Here is a 17,457-nt window from a genome sequence, read left to right as displayed (position 1 = left end):
GTGGGATTGAGAAGAGGTAAGTAGGTGGTTAGGTGATTGACAGCAGGAGGTGAGTGGAATTGAGAAGAGGTAAGTAGGTGGTTAGGTGATTGACAGCAGTAGGTGAGTGGGATTGAGAAGAGATAAGTAGGTGGGTAGGTGATTGACAGCAGTAGGGGAGTGGCATTGAGAAGAGGTAAGTAGGTGGTTAGGTGATTGACAGCAGGAGGTGCATGGGATTGAGAAGAGATAAGTAGGTGGGTAGGTGATTAACAGCAGTAGGTGAGTGGAATTGAGAAGAGGTAAGTAGGTGGTTAGGTGATTGACAGCAGTAGGGGAGTGGCATTGAGAAGAGGTAAGTAGGTGGGTAGGTGATTGACAGCAGTAGGTGAGTGGGATTGAGAAGAGATAAGTAGGTGGGTAGGTGATTGACAGCAGTAGGTGAGTGGGATTGAGCAGAGGTAAGTAGGTGGTTAGGTGATTGACAGCAGTAGGTGAGTGGGATTGAGAAGAGGTAAGTAGGTGGTTAGGTGATTGACAGCAGTAGGTGAGTGGGATTGAGAAGAGGTAAGTAGGTGGTTAGGTGATTGACAGCAGTAGGTGAGTGGGATTGAGAAGAGGTAAGTAGGTGGTTAAGTGATGCATACTGTTGAGGGAAATGGTAGAGAGTGGATGCAGGGCCAGAATATGACTTTCCTTCGGTTTTCTTTGTCTTTTTTCATTTGTGTGTATTCGCCAGACTTACTTTCCCAGGTTCCGCTTCCGCATTACTTCCTCTGAGACAGATTAAAATGCCAGTTACTGGATCCAACCCAAAGAACAGTCGGCCTCGCTTGATGTGTAGAAATTTCAGATTTCCACCCTTTGCTACATTTAGAAATAAACATATTACATTCTCCGATTCTGGAGTAGATGAATCCTACCTTGGATGTAATTATAAGCCCTACCTGAGACTTAACTAATAATGCAGAACTTTCAATACTTTCCTTACCAGTTATTTCAATTAAAGGAGCAGTGTACATACTGCAGCAACTTACACTTATACAGAACTACTTGGTGGTGTCCATAGTCTACTAGTACCATAACCACTTTAGTGCTATTGGCACCACCCACTAGTTCTGTGTTAATCTGTTCTCGCAAGGTTTAGCTAAAAGTTTAACCCCTTAAGGACACATGCCATGTGTGACATGTCATGATTCCCTCTTATTCCAGAAGTTTGGTCCTTAAGGGGTTAAACACAGGATGCACTGTTAACATACACATTTGGATAAAACACCAATGTTATATATAGAGTACTTCTCACAGAAAGTCACATTATTTTAACTTTTTATTTAGTGTTTCATCCTTTACCGAAGCAGTGAGTATATTTTTTACATTTTGAATTCTATGACATCCCTTATCAGGATTATAAATATCAGAATTGAAGCAGATTCAAATACACACAATGACACAAAGGCCTCAATCTGCTAGACAAACTTTTTAAATGATTTATTTACAGAAAATTCCTATAGACTAAAATGTTTTTTAAGTACTTATCCAAAAGAATGAAATCAAGGCCGAAGACAGACATAGGAATGGTCGCACACAGTTTATGGGTATTTTCTAAGAATCTGCTGGTGTTTGTGGGAATGCAGCTTCCTGACATTGACACCAGCATAGTAAAATAATGTATGTACAGTTACACCAAGAATGTATACTACTCTAACAGCCTCAAAGTAGCTTTAGTGGTGTGTTCAGTTCAGTGCAGTCTGTCTTCCATTCTCTATGGCTGCTACAATGTAGTCATGAAGTTTGATAGCAAATGTTGCTGTAGAATGGAGGGCTACAATCCCTACGCAGGCATGTAAAATGGCAATGTATGTGTGGCTTTATCCTAAATTTAATGTCAATCTAAAGTTATCAGGGGCTGTGAGGGAAAGGGTTTATGCTCTTTACTTTTATTGTAACTTGATGTGACATCTCCCTATAATTATGGTCTCATCACACTTCACGGAAGAGCACAAATTATAACTCATTTCGGAAAAAAAAATCCCCAAAACACAGACTGTGGAAGCTTCTTCATTTTAGGTCTGTGTATGTTTATACTTCTATTTATTTATTTTTATGTGTGTATATGTCTGTATGCGCTTCATGTGTACACGCACCTGAATCTGTGTACATGTGCACTTATACGTGTATCTGTGTGTGCACATATTTGTCTGTGAATGTCAAATGATTGCTGTAGAAAAGAAAGTGTTTTGCTGCTGAATTCGTATTGTCCGGCTATGGGGAAGAAGGAGACATGCGGAGTGCAGGCTGTAATGAAACAGTTGTTTATTTTTTGCAGCCTCAGAATGTCGGCGATTGACAGGCTAATGGGTGGGGGTCATTCCAATAGAAATGCGTGTTTCTTGGGGTGCGCGTGTAAAGACGCATTGTAATTCATGGCTACCGTGCCGAGGTCACTCACAAATATTCTTTTTTCTTTTCAAAACTGGTCTTGAAAGTATTTTTGGAAACATGTCAGATTTTTTTGGAAGCTGATTGTTCCCATATTTGGGAGGGTCAGAAAGTACGGTTGTGTGCGTGTGTGTTTGTGTGTGTTTTGTGTTGGATACAAAATATGTAAGTTTATACGTGATGCTGTTTCATTATGTTTTAATGTATAATAATGTGTTTAAATACCCGGATATTACTCGCTGCACGATATACTGTATAAATACCCGGATATTACTCACTGCATGATATACTGTATAAATACCCGGATATTACTCACTGCATGATATAATGTATAAATACCCGGATATTACTCGCTGCACGATATACTGTACAAATACCCGGATATTACTCGCTGCATGATATAATGTATAAATACCCGGATATTACTCACTGCACGATATACTGTATAAATACCCGGATATTACTCACTGCACGATATACTGTATAAATACCCGGATATTACTCACTGCATGATATACTGTATAAATACCCGGATATTACTCACTGCATGATATACTGTATAAATACCCGGATATTACTCGCTGCACGATATACTGTATAAATACCCAGATATTACTCGCTGCACGATATACTGTATAAATACCCGGATATTACTCACTGCACGATATACTGTATAAATACCCAGATATTACTCACTGCATGATATACTGTATAAATACCCGGATATTACTCGCTGCACGATATACTGTATAAATACCCGGATATTACTCGCTGCATGATATAATGTATAAATACCCGGATATTACTCACTGCACGATATACTGTATAAATACCCGGATATTACTCACTGCACGATATACTGTATAAATACCCGGATATTACTCACTGCACAATATACTGTATAAATACCCGGATATTACTCACTGCATGATATACTGTATAAATACCCGGATATTACTCACTGCATGATATACTGTATAAATACCTGGATATTACTCACTGCATGATATACTGTATAAATACCTGGATATTACTCACTGCATGATATACTGTATAAATACCCGGATATTACTCACTGCATGATATACTGTATAAATACCCGGATATTACTCACTGCACGATATACTGTATAAATACCCGGATATTACTCACTGCATGATATACTGTATAAATACCCAGATATTACTCGCTGCACGATATACTGTATAAATACCCGGATATTACTCACTGCACGATATACTGTATAAATACCTGGATGTTACTCACTGCACGATATACTGTATAAATACCCGGATATTACTCACTGCATGATATACTGTATAAATACCCAGATATTACTCACTGCACGATATACTGTATAAATACCCGGATATTACTCACTGCACAATATGCTATATAAATACCCGGATATTACTCACTGCATGATATACTGTATAAATACCCGGATATTACTCACTGCATGATATAATGTATAAATACCCAGATATTACTCACTGCATGATATACTGTATAAATACCCGGATGTTACTCACTGCACGATATACTGTATAAATACCCGGATATTACTCACTGCACGATATACTGTATAAATACCCGGATGTTACTCACTGCACGATATACTGTATAAATACCCAGATATTACTCACTGCACGATATACTGTATAAATACCTGGATATTAATCACTGCACGATATACTGTATAAATACCCGGATATTACTCACTGCATGATATACTGTATAAATACCCAGATATTACTCGCTGCACGATATACTGTATAAATACCCAGATATTACTCGCTGCACGATATACTGTATAAATACCTGGATATTACTCACTGCACGATATACTGTATAAATACCCGGATATTACTCGCTGCATGATATACTGTATAAATACCCAGATATTACTCGCTGCACGATATACTGTATAAATACCTGGATATTACTCACTGCATGATATACTGTATAGATACCCGGGTATATTACTCACTGCACGATATACTGTATAAATACCCGGATGTTACTCACTGCACGATATACTGTATAAATACCCAGATATTACTCACTGCACGATATACTGTATAAATACCTGGATATTAATCACTGCACGATATACTGTATAAATACCCGGATATTACTCACTGCATGATATACTGTATAAATACCCAGATATTACTCGCTGCACGATATACTGTATAAATACCCAGATATTACTCGCTGCACGATATACTGTATAAATACCTGGATATTACTCACTGCACGATATACTGTATAAATACCCGGATATTACTCGCTGCATGATATACTGTATAAATACCCAGATATTACTCGCTGCACGATATACTGTATAAATACCTGGATATTACTCACTGCATGATATACTGTATAGATACCCGGATATTACTCACTGCACGATATACTGTTTAAATACCCAGATATTACTCGCTGCACGATATACTGTATAAATACCCGGATATTACTCACTGCACGATATAATGTATAAATACCCAGATATTACTCGCTGCACGATATACTGTATAAATACCCGGATATTACTCACTGCACGATATAATGTATAAATACCCGGATATTACTCACTGCACAATATGCTATATTAATACCCGGATATTACTCACTGCACGAGAATAATGTATAAATACACAGACATTACTCACTGCACAAAATACGGTATAAATACCTGGATATTACTCACTGCACGAAATACTGTATAAATACCTGGTTATTACTCACTGCAGGATATAATGTATAAATACCTGGATATTACTCACTGCATGATATAATGTATAAATACCCGGATATTACTCATCGCACGATATACTGTATAAATACTTGGATATTACTCACTGCACAATATACTGTATAAATACCCAGATATTACTCACTGCACAATATACTGTATAAATACCCGGATATTACTCACTGCACGATATACTGTATAAATACCCGGATATTACTCACTGCACAATATAATGTATAAATACCCGGATATTACTCACTGCACGATATACTGTATAAATACCCGGATATTACTCACTGCACGATATACTGTATAAATACCCGGATAGTACTCACTGCACAATATAATGTATAAATACCCGGATATTACTCACTGCACGATATACTGTATAAATACCCGGATATTACTCACTGCACAATATAATGTATAAATACCCGGATATTACTCACTGCACGATATACTGTATAAATACCCGGATATTACTCACTGCACGATATACTGTATAAATACCCGGATAGTACTCACTGCACGATATACTGTATAAATACCTGGATATTACTCACTGCACGATATACTGTATAAATACTTACTGCAACAATAAAATAAAGGTTTTCTGTTTGAGCACATTAAAGGGACACTGCAGACCCACTTGCTGTAATGCTCTGTGTGTGAAGAATGTGTCCTCTTTGTTCATTTGACAAATGTTCAGACTTCAAGAGAAATTGACACTTTTATAAATCAAGCTTCTTAGAACCCCCCGGCTGTCAATCAGACAAACGGTTCTGTTTAGCTCAGTGGAGATAAACTCAAGAGCCACCAATTGCCCAGAGCACCTGCCTTGCCAAGACTTCTCATTGAGCTGTGTTGGAAAGTCTATGATTGGACAGTCATGGGGGCAAGTAGCACAGAGGGTAATAGACTCAGGCAGAGATTTACCCCAGGACAGGAAGTACAGAGAGGGTAATGGGCTCAGGGTGAGATTAACCCCTGGGTCAGGAAGTACAGAGGAAAATGGGCTTAGGGTGAGATTTACCCGTGGGGCAGGAGGTACAGAGGGTAATGGTCTCAGGGTGAGATTTACCCCTGGGGCAGGAAGTACAGAGGGTAATGGGCTCAGGGTGAGATTTACCCCTGGGGCAGGAGGTACAGAGGGTAATGGGCTCAGGGTGAGATTTACCCCTGGGGCAGGAAGTACAGAGGGTAATGGGCTCAGGGTGAGATTTACCCCTAGAGCAGGAAGTACAGAGGGTAATGGGCTCAGGGTGAGATTTACCCCTGGGGCAGGAGGTACAGAGGGTAATGGGCTCAGGGTGAGATTTACCCCTGGGGCAGGAGGTACAGAGGGTAATGGGCTCAGGGTGAGATTTACCCCTGGGGCAGGAGGTACAGAGGGTAATGGGCTCAGGGTGAGATTCACCCCTGGGGCAGGAGGTACAGAGGGTAATGGTCTCAGGGTGAGATTCACCCCTGGGGCAGGAGGTACAGAGGGTAATGGTCTCAGGGTGAGATTTACCCCTGGGGCAGGAAGTACAGAGGGTAATGGGCTCAGGGTGAGATTTACCCCTGGGGCAGGAAGTACAGAGGGTAATGGGCTCAGGGTGAGATTTACCCCTGGGGCAGGAGGTACAGAGGGTAATGGTCTCAGGGTGAGATTTACCCCTGGGGCAGGAAGTACAGAGGGTAATGGGCTCAGGGTGAGATTTACCCCTAGAGCAGGAAGTACAGAGGGTAATGGGCTCAGGGTGAGATTCACCCCTGGGGCAGGAAGTACAGAGGGTAATGGTCTCAGGGTGAGATTCACCCCTGGGGCAGGAGGTACAGAGGGTAATGGTCTCAGGGTGAGATTTACCCCTGGGGCAGGAAGTACAGAGGGTAATGGGCTCAGGGTGAGATTTACCCCTGGGGCAGGAGGTACAGAGGGTAATGGTCTCAGGGTGAGATTTACCCCTGGGGCAGGAAGTACAGAGGGTAATGGGCTCAGGGTGAGATTTACCCCTAGAGCAGGAAGTACAGAGGGTAATGGGCTCAGGGTGAGATTTACCCCTGGGGCAGGAAGTACAGAGGGTAATGGGCTCAGGGTGAGATTTACCCCTAGAGCAGGAAGTACAGAGGGTAATGGGCTCAGGGTGAGATTTACCCCTGGGGCAGGAGGTACAGAGGGTAATGGGCTCAGGGTGAGATTTACCCCTGGGGCAGGAGGTACAGAGGGTAATGGGCTCAGGGTGAGATTTACCCCTGGGGCAGGAGGTACAGAGGGTAATGGGCTCAGGGTGAGATTTACCCCTGGGGCAGGAGGTACAGAGGGTAATGGGCTCAGGGTGAGATTTACCCCTGGGGCAGGAGGTACAGAGGGTAATGGGCTCAGGGTGAGATTTACCCCTGGGGCAGGAGGTACAGAGGGTAATGGGCTCAGGGTGAGATTCACCCCTGGGGCAGGAGGTACAGAGGGTAATGGTTTCAGGGTGAGATTCACCCCTGGGGCAGGAAGTACAGAGGGTAATGGTCTCAGGGTGAGATTCACCCCTGGGGCAGGAGGTACAGAGGGTAATGGTCTCAGGGTGAGATTTACCCCTGGGGCAGGAAGTACAGAGGGTAATGGGCTCAGGGTGAGATTTACCCCTGGGGCAGGAGGTACAGAGGGTAATGGTCTCAGGGTGAGATTTACCCCTGGGGCAGGAAGTACAGAGGGTAATGGGCTCAGGGTGAGATTTACCCCTAGAGCAGGAAGTACAGAGGGTAATGGGCTCAGGGTGAGATTTACCCCTAGAGCAGGAAGTACAGAGGGTAATGGGCTCAGGGTGAGATTTACCCCTGGGGCAGGAAGTACAGAGGGTAATGGGCTCAGGGTGAGATTTACCCCTAGAGCAGGAAGTACAGAGGGTAATGGGCTCAGGGTGAGATTTACCCCTGGGGCAGGAAGTACAGAGGGTAATGGGCTCAGGGTGAGATTTACCCCTAGAGCAGGAAGTACAGAGGGTAATGGTCTCAGGGTGAGATTTACCCCTGGGGCAGGAAGTACAGAGGGTAATGGGCTCAGGGTGAGATTTACCCCTAGAGCAGGAAGTACAGAGGGTAATGGGCTTAGGGTGAGATTTACCCCTGGGGCAGGAGGTACAGAGGGTAATGGTCTCAGGGTGAGATTTACCCCTGGGGCAGGAAGTACAGAGGGTAATGGGCTCAGGGTGAGATTTACCCCTAGAGCAGGAAGTACAGAGGGTAATGGGCTCAGGGTGAGATTTACCCCTGGGGCAGGAGGTACAGAGGGTAATGGGCTCAGGGTGAGATTTACCCCTAGGGCAGGAGGTACAGAGGGTAATGGGCTCAGGGTGAGATTCACCCCTGGGGCAGGAGGTACAGAGGGTAATGGGCTCACGGTGAGATTTACACATGGGGCAGGAAGTACAGAGGAGAAGAGGTTGAATGCCTTAGTGACAGAGGGAGAGCTGATGGGGGTATAACAGGGTCTAGATTGGAGGATAGGAAGGGACAGAGGACCCACTGAAATGTTTACAGAAGACAAATGAAAAATAGTGAGGAAATGCTTGGGTTTCAGGCTCCCACTTTGTCCAGATGTTAAGGGAAAGAACAATTTAACCCTTTGGCTCCATATATTCCATTCTATGTTCTGCAAAAATGTTCCTATTAACTCCTCGCCTGCTGCCGCCTGGGTATGGCTGGTATTTCCCCTGTCTCTCACAGCTGCCGGGTCACTATGTCATGTCGGCAGCATTCCTGTGCACAGCCCCCCCTACATTACCCCTCCATCCCCCACCATTAACCCTGCCTTACTGTGCCAAAAAGGGCCACATCTTCGCACAAGAGAAAACAATACAATATTAAGCAAAGGGTCAAAACAACAACAGCAAAAAAAAAAAAAAAAATGAAAAAAAAAAACAACAAAAAGAAAACCCAGCTTGAGGTTTTCGTTGTCCTGTTGTGTAACATGTGGCTAGGCCTGTAAAGTCTGGCTGGGTTTACGTCGGTTAGAGAGCCAGAAAATATTTTAGATGTTTGGAGATATTTCCTGGGACCACAATCATATAATACGCTGCGGTGAGACGCGTAAAAAGTCTTTCTCTGGGAGTGAATCAGTATAGAAGCAAATGATGTCATCAGGCGCAGAATGTGAGCATGGAGGTTTTGGGTCTGAGTGGGCGAATTCCCAGGAGGGATGTATCAAACAATTACATTCTCTCCTTGCGAAAAGCATAAAGAGTTTCACCAATTATTGTCTCAAACCCTCTAATAATCTATTACCGGCTGACAATCCTCGGGAATGTCTGACTGTAAAACTATGTATTCATTGATGTTTTCTCCCCGGACAACATGCTACAGCGCTGCGGAATACGTTGGCGATTTATAATTTCTAATATTAATTATTATTATGCTACACTGTATAAAGTTCTCAGGCCTCTATGAAAGGTAAAATAACTATTTTTCTGTCCCACAGGGCGGCGATACCTCATTAAATCACGATGCCGGAAGGAGCCTTGCAGGAGAGCAGAAAAAGAATAACCGGTGGGTACACAGCACCTTTCAAAAGTATTCACCCCCTTAGGCGCTTTTACATTTACAATCCGGAGTTAAAATGGGTTTTAACGCAATGTTTGTTTCACACTTTATCACTAACACTTTGAAGGTGCCAGATATTTTTAATGTGACACAAAAAACGTATTTAAAAGGAACAAGCAGACAGTGGTTGATTTCATTAGTATTCACCCCCCGGAGTCCATGCTTAGTGGAGCTACTTTTGGCTCCAGTTACAGATGTGAGTCTTTTGTGGTAAGTCTGCCCCAGCTTCGCACATCTGGATCCTGGCAACGTTTGACCATTTTTCTTGGTAAAATTGCTCTCTGTCTGTCAGGTTGGACGGGACGGTTGGTGAACAGCAGTTTTCTGTCTTCCCACAGATTCTCAATCATATGGGGGTCTGGGCTTTTACTGGGAACTTTCAGGTTTTGCTTTAAACCCCTCCAGTGGAGCTGTGGCTGTGTGTTTAGGGTCATTATCACATAACAGGTTTTCCTCCAGAATTGGCTCCATCCATCTTGTCCTTAATCCTGGCCAGGTTCCCAGCCGATGAAACGCATCGTCACAATGTGATGTTACCAGCACCATGCCTCCCCCGTAGGGATAACCTTCTCGGAGGATGAGCAGTTGTTTATTTGAGATTCGCGTCGAGGAAGATTTATCAAAGTGTTTGTAAAAGTAAAACAAAAATTTAAAAGGGGGGACTCACAAGTCAAGTGGAATATGTATGTCGGTTCCATTGGTTTCCAAAGTGATTGTATAACTCTTAGTACTTTGCACTAGATTTCAGAACATGATACTTCGATAAATCTCCCACTTGATGTTTTGTGTCCAGGCCAAAAATGTTAATTTGGGTCTTGTCGGACCAGAGACCCGATGTACGCATGTTTACTGCTTCTTTGCCGTTTGGTAAATTCCAAATGTGACGTGATTCGATTTTGCATCTTTCCTTTCACTAAACAACCATTAAGCCCATGGGACATTTCTGCCATCTAAAGAGTAGATCTCCCTGTCTCCTTCAGAGTAACCAAACAACCTGTATACGTATCTCTCGGCTAATGATCGCCTTACCCTGCCAAAGAGTTTTGTTGGATGGCCCTTCTACCAACAGAGTCGTTATAGTCTTTCCAGCTTTCACTAATTGGTTTGACAATGCTCCGGAGTTAACAAAGCTCCAATTTTATCGCAGACTTGTTTTGACAACTCCTTAGCTTTGTGATGTTTTTTTTTAATGTTGTTGAACTCAAACAAATCTGGAACTCCGGGAACAGGTGTATTTATTTTAAAATCATGCAACACATTCAGGGCTCACAGGCAGACTTCATTCAAATAGTTGAAGACAACTAGTTAACCAGGAGTTTATTTAAATGTTTCATAGAATCGAGAATTCCATATCCAACCAATAAATATCTGTTTAATTTTCTTTAAAGGGACACTTCAGATCACTAAAGCACTTCAGCTTGCTGAAATTCTTTATGTGTAAACAGTGTGTCTTCTTTTATCATTTTACAAAAAGCTCAGATTGTAATAGAAATGGGCACTTTTATAAATGAACCTTGTTACACCCCCCCGGCTGTCAATCAGACAACAAGTCATGTTACTTCCTGGTTTGTTTAGCTCAGTGGAGATAAACTCAAGAGGCAGCAATTGCCCAGAGCTGCAGGCAAGAGCGTCCCTTTAATTAATTTGTATTTCACAATTAAAATATTTTGCAGCTTCAAACTTTGAGATTTATTATTTGTTTTTACGTTGTATAACTCAAATGGTTTAAAATTAATTTGAATTCTGGGCTGAAACAGTACGAAATAAGAAAACCTCAGAGGGGATTAAAATATATGCAGTTTACCTATTGTATCTGCTGGAGCAAAATATCAACTGAGTATAGCAGAGTAGAATATTACTACATATATGTCCAGGAGCAATAACTATCTCAACTAAGAGTTAATATCCCAGAATTGGACCTTCGATAATGAAGATTTTCCCTCACTTTGTTGATAACCCACAGCAGGATTTAGGAAGGGTAGTAATTCCTAGATTCCTTTTTATATTGGAATGCTCTGCAGAATATGTTAGCATAATGTAAATAATGACTACATTCAGTAATGTAATATATAATAGATTATTCAATGATTAATGATAGATTATACCAACTCTGTATGGTAATAACAGTGTGATATAATATAAGATTATAATTGCATTGCATTCCCTAATTCTGATTAACATCTCACCGTGTGATACTACAAGGTTAAATAATACGGTTATTCAATGATTCTGGAAAATACCCCACAATGTTAAATAAGAAGCTCAGACAGAGAGGTTATTAACTGCCTACGATACAATAAAGCTAGATAATTTTCTCATTTGGTGCTGTTATATAATTGGGTTAGTATGTAAGGTGTAATAAAACTAGCTTTTAACCCCTTAAGGACCAAACTTCTGGAATAAAAAGATATGACATGTCACACATCATGTGTCCTTAAGGGGTTAAGGGTTACTCCAAGCACCATCACCACTTCACAGTTTTGAAATGGTTATGGTGCCTGGAGTCTGCACATACAGAAGATAACATCTCTGCTGCCAGAGGGGCAAAACACCAACTCTGGTTGTGTTACTGGGGCTTCACAACTCCATGCTGGATACAGGTGTATGGGTACTGGTGTATGATAAGAGGTGTATGGGTACCGATGTAAGGGTAGAGGTTAGTGATGTCGCGAACATCAAATTTTCCGTTCGCGAACGGCGAACGCAAACTTCCGCAAATGTTCGCGAACGGGCGAACCGGGCAACCGCCATAGACTTCAATAGGCAGCCAAATTTTAAAACCCACAGGGACTCTTTCTGGCCACAATAGTGATGGAAAAGTTGTTTCAAGTGGACTAACACCTGGACTGTGGCATGCCGGAGGGGGATCCATGGCAAAACTCCCATGGAAAATTACATAGTTGATGCAGAGTCTGGTTTTAATCCATAAAGGGCATAAATCCCCTAACATTCCTAAATTGTTTGGAATAACGTGCTTTAAAACATCAGGTATGATGTTGTATCGATCAGGTAGTGTAAGGGTTACGCCCGCTTCACAGTGACAGACCAAACTCCCCGTTAAACGCAACGCAAACAACCGCAAACAGTCCATTTGCACAAGGTTGGATACCAAGCTAGCCATGTCCCGGTCCTTGTCCTCACTGATGTCATTGAAGGTCTCTTCCTCCACCCAGCCACGTACAACACTAAGGGTCCCCGAAAGCTGACAACAAGCCCCCTGTATTTTTTTTTTTAAATGTACACTACTGTTACAACAGATATGAGTTGCACTGGTGTGACACTGTGCCCTGGCAGGCCCTGAAACGCACACGTGTGAAGGAAACTGACTGCTATTACATTACAGTCAAAAAAGATTTTTTTTTTCTTTTTTTTTAAATGCAAGCTATTGTGACACCCATTGGCGTACTAAAGGGGGGGGGGGGAAGGGCGCGGCGGGGGCAGTCCGCCCCGGGTACCACTCACTAAGGGGGCGCACTTTCACAGGAAAAGCATTTCGCCACCCGTGTCTTATGAAAAGGGACTGGTGTGCCGCGAGTTCGTGTATCAACGCGATTTCCCATCAAGCAGCAGTAGGTCCTGTACCCGCGATCCGCGAGAGCGTTGCCGCGGGTTGCCATAGCCACCCGCGGCAACGCTCTCACGGATCGCGAGAACAGAGGACCCTGCTGCTGCTGCTGGATGGGAAACGAGGATGCAAAGTACTGGGCCCCTATTCACTGCCACCGGACCACCAGTCGAGGAGGACAGGACGGGCAGGTAAGTGGCAGCACTTATTCCACACAACATGCACACACTATACACACACTGCACACAAAAAAAATGCAGCTTCAGAATTAATCTAAATTGTATGCTGTCTAGGAGGTGGGAGGGAGGGTCTGCTGCTGATTGGCTGGAATGTGTCTGCTGACTGTGAGGTACAGGGTCAAAGTTTACTCAATGATGACAAATGGGGGCGGACGGAACATCGCAGATGTTCGCCATCCATGGCGAACGCGAACAAGCGATGTTCGCCAGGAACTATTCGCCAGCGAACCGTTCGGGACATCACTAGTAGAGGTGTATGAGTACAAGTGTATGAATGCAACTGTAACCCCAATTCTAAAGAAGCCCAACCTTGAGCCTAACTCCCTGTCCAACTACCTTCCTATTTCGCTACTGCCTTTTGCGTCCTTCAAAGAGTTATGTATGTGAGATTGACAGACTTCCTTGAGTCCAACTCTCTGCTAGACCCTCTTCAGTCTGGATTCCGCGCTCGTCACGCTATTGAAACAGTTGTAACCAAAGTATCCAATGATCTACTCGCTGCAAAATCTCGTGGTCACTACTCTATCCTAATTCTCCTTCACCTTTCTGCGGCTTTTGACACTGTTGATCATCAACAGCTTCTTCTCATCCTCCGCAATATCGGTCTACAAGATATTGCTCTCTCCTGGTGCTCCTCCTACCTCTCCCAGCGCTCTTACAGTGTTTCTTTTTCTGGCTCTGCTTCTTCTCCGCAACTCCTCTCTGCTGTTGCCCCCCAAGGTTCAGTCCTTGGTCCCCTACAGTTCTCTATCTATACTGGCTCCCTTGGTAAACTCATTAGCTCCTTTGGCTTCCAATATCATTTCTTTGCGGATGACACGCAAATCTACCTGTCCTCTCCTGATCTCTCCCCATCCCTCTTGACTAGGGTCTCTGACTGCCTCTCTGCAATTTCTAACTGGATGGCTGCCCACTTCCTTAAACTTAACGACCAAAACTGAAATTCTGGTATTTCCTCCCTCAAGTGTCTGTCTCCCTCCAAGTCAACGGTGCTACCATCAGCTCCACCACGAGGCCTCGCTGCCTAGGTGTTCTCTGTGACTCCGACCTCTCCTTCACGCCTCATATTCAGTCTATCGCCAAATCCTGTCGCTTCTATCTCAAAAACATTGCAAGCATCCGACCCTACTTAATGCCAGATGCGACTAAGGTGCTGGTTCATTCCACTATCCTTTCTCGCCTTGACTGCTGTAATCCGCTTCTCAGTGGACTTACGTGCTGCCAACTTGCGCCGTTACAGTCCATAATGAATGCGGCGGTGAGGCTCATCTTCCTGTCCGCCCGCACCTCACCCTTCTGTCAGTCCCTACATTGGCTTCCTGTAAGATATATTGCTCAATTTAAAATTCTTGCTTTCAAATCTCTACATATTGCTGCTCCCACCTATCTATTCTTCATAATACACAAGTATGTCCCGTCTATGCCCTTATACTCTGCTGAAGATTTAAGTCTATCTTCTGTCCGTACTCCCACCTCTGATGCTCGCCTTCAAAACTTCCCGAGGGCCGCACCGATCCTATGGAACTCCCTTCCCTCCTCCGTTAGATGCTCACCCAGTCTCCACTCCTTCAAAAAATCATTAAAAACCCACTTCTTCATAAAAGCGTATTAATTAAACTGTTAATAGCTCCCGACTGATTCCTCTCTTGCAACTGTCACTAGTCTAATACTATCCTTACCTTTTGTGTCATTTTACCACACTCCCTCTAGCATGTAAGCTCATTGAGCAGGGCCCTCATCCCCTCTGTTCCTGTGTGTCCAACTTATCTGGTTACAACTACCTGTTTGTTCGTCCACCCACTATAAAGTGCTGCAGTATTTGTTGGCGCTATATAAATAATAACATAATAATAATACAGGTGTATGTGTACAGATATATAGGTAGATGTGTATAGATAGAGGTATATGGATACAGGTGTAGGGGAAAGGTGTATAGGTAAAGGTGTATATGTAGATGTGTATGGGTACAGGTAATTGGTAGAGGTGTATAGGTACAGGTGTAGGGGAAAGGTATATGGGTAGATGTGTATAGGTAGAGGTGTATTGGTACAGGTGTATAGGTTCAGGTAGAGGTGTATAGGTAGAGATGTATGGGTACAGGTGTAGGGGAAAGGTGTATGGGTACAGGTGTATGGGAAGAGGTGTATTGGTACAAGTGTGTATGGGTACAGGTAAATAGGTAAAGTATTATTGGTACAGGTGTAGGGGAAAGGTGTATGGGTACAGGTATATGGGTAGCGATGTATAGGTAGAGGTGTAGGGGAAAGGTTTATAGGTAGAGGCGTATAGGTAAATGTGTATGGGTACAGGTAAACGAGTTGAGGCGTGTAGGTAGAGATGTATGGGTACAGGTGTAGGGGAAAGCTATATTGATAGATGTGTATAGATAGAGGTGTATGGGTACAGGTGTAGGGGAAAGGTGTATAGGTAAAGGTGTAGGCAAACGGTGTATAGGTAAAGGTGTATATGTAGATGTGTATGGGTACAGGTAATTGGTAGAGGTGTATAGGTGCAGGTGTAGGGGAAAGGTGTATGGTTAGATATGTATGGGTACAGGTATATGGGTAGCGGTGTATAGGTAGAGGTGAATGGGTACAGGTGTAGGGGAAAGGTGTATAGGTAGATGTGTATGGGTACAGGTAAATAGGTAGATGTGTATAGGTAGAGGTGAATGGGTACAGGTGTAGGGGAAATGTGTCAGGTAGATGTGTATGGGTACAGGTAAACAAGTTGAGGCGTGTAGGTAGAGATGTATGGGTACAGGTGTAGGGGAAAGCTATATTGATAGATGTGTATAGATAGAGGTGTATGGGTACAGGTGTAGGGGAAAGGTGTATAGGTAAAGGTGTAGGCAAACGGTGTATAGGTAAAGGTGTATATGTAGATGTGTATGGGTACAGGTAATTGGTAGAGGTGTATAGGTGCAGGTGTAGGGGAAAGGTGTATGGTTAGATATGTATGGGTACAGGTATATGGGTAGCGGTGTATAGGTAGAGGTGAATGGGTACAGGTGTAGGGGAAAGGTGTATAGGTAGATGTGTATGGGTACAGGTAAATAGGTAGATGTGTATAGGTAGAGGTGAATGGGTACAGGTGTAGGGGAAATGTGTCAGGTAGATGTGTATGGGTACAGGTAAACAAGTTGAGGCGTGTAGGTAGAGATGTATGGGTACAGGTGTAGGGGAAAGCTATATTGATAGATGTGTATAGATAGAGGTGTATGGGTACAGGTGTAGGGGAAAGGTGTATAGGTAAAGGTGTATGGGTAAAGGTGTAGGCAAACGGTGTATAGGTAAAGGTGTATATGTAGATGTGTATGGGTACAGGTAATTGGTAGAGGTGTATAGGTGCAGGTGTAGGGGAAAGGTGTATGGTTAGATATGTATGGGTACAGGTATATGGGTAGCGGTGTATAGGTAGAGGTGAATGGGTACAGGTGTAGGGGAAAGGTGTATAGGTAGATGTGTATGGGTACAGGTAAATAGGTAGATGTGTATAGGTAGAGGTGAATGGGTACAGGTGTAGGGGAAAGGTGTCAGGTAGATGTGTATGGGTACAGGTAAATGTGTATAGGTAGAGGTGTATGGGTACAGGTGTATAGGTAGAGGTGTATGAGAAGAGGTGTATAGGTAGAGGTGTATAGATAGAGTTGTATAGGTACAGGTGTATGAGAAGAGGTGTATAGGAAAAGGTGTATAGGTAGAGGTGTATGAGAAGAGGTGTATAGGTAGAGGTGTATGAGAAGAGGTGTATAGGTAGAGGTGTATGAGAAGAGGTGTATAGGTAGAGGTGTATGAGAAGAGGTGTATATGTACAGGTGTATGAGAAGAGGTGTATATGTACAGGTGTATGAGAAGAGGTGTATAGGTAGAGGTGTATAGGTAGAGGTGTATGAGAAGAGGTGT

The 17,457-nt window shown here is 43.2% G+C and overlaps 1 protein-coding gene across 1 annotated transcript in view; it reads left to right on the top strand.

Moving 5' to 3' along the window:
- PLEKHG2 (pleckstrin homology and RhoGEF domain containing G2) overlaps positions 1–17,457 on the top strand; it is a 61,913-nt gene that overhangs the window by 3,471 nt on the left and 40,985 nt on the right. The window contains exon 2 of the mRNA XM_063431207.1: positions 9,627–9,694. Coding sequence (XP_063287277.1) covers positions 9,652–9,694 — 43 coding nt within the window. The 5' untranslated portion in view covers positions 9,627–9,651. The remainder of the gene's footprint in view (positions 1–9,626; positions 9,695–17,457) is intronic.

Source organism: Pelobates fuscus, chromosome 9 (genome assembly GCF_036172605.1).
Source record: "Pelobates fuscus isolate aPelFus1 chromosome 9, aPelFus1.pri, whole genome shotgun sequence".
NCBI classification, from domain to species: domain Eukaryota; kingdom Metazoa; phylum Chordata; class Amphibia; order Anura; family Pelobatidae; genus Pelobates; species Pelobates fuscus.
This window is presented reverse-complemented; position numbering and strand designations above follow the sequence as displayed.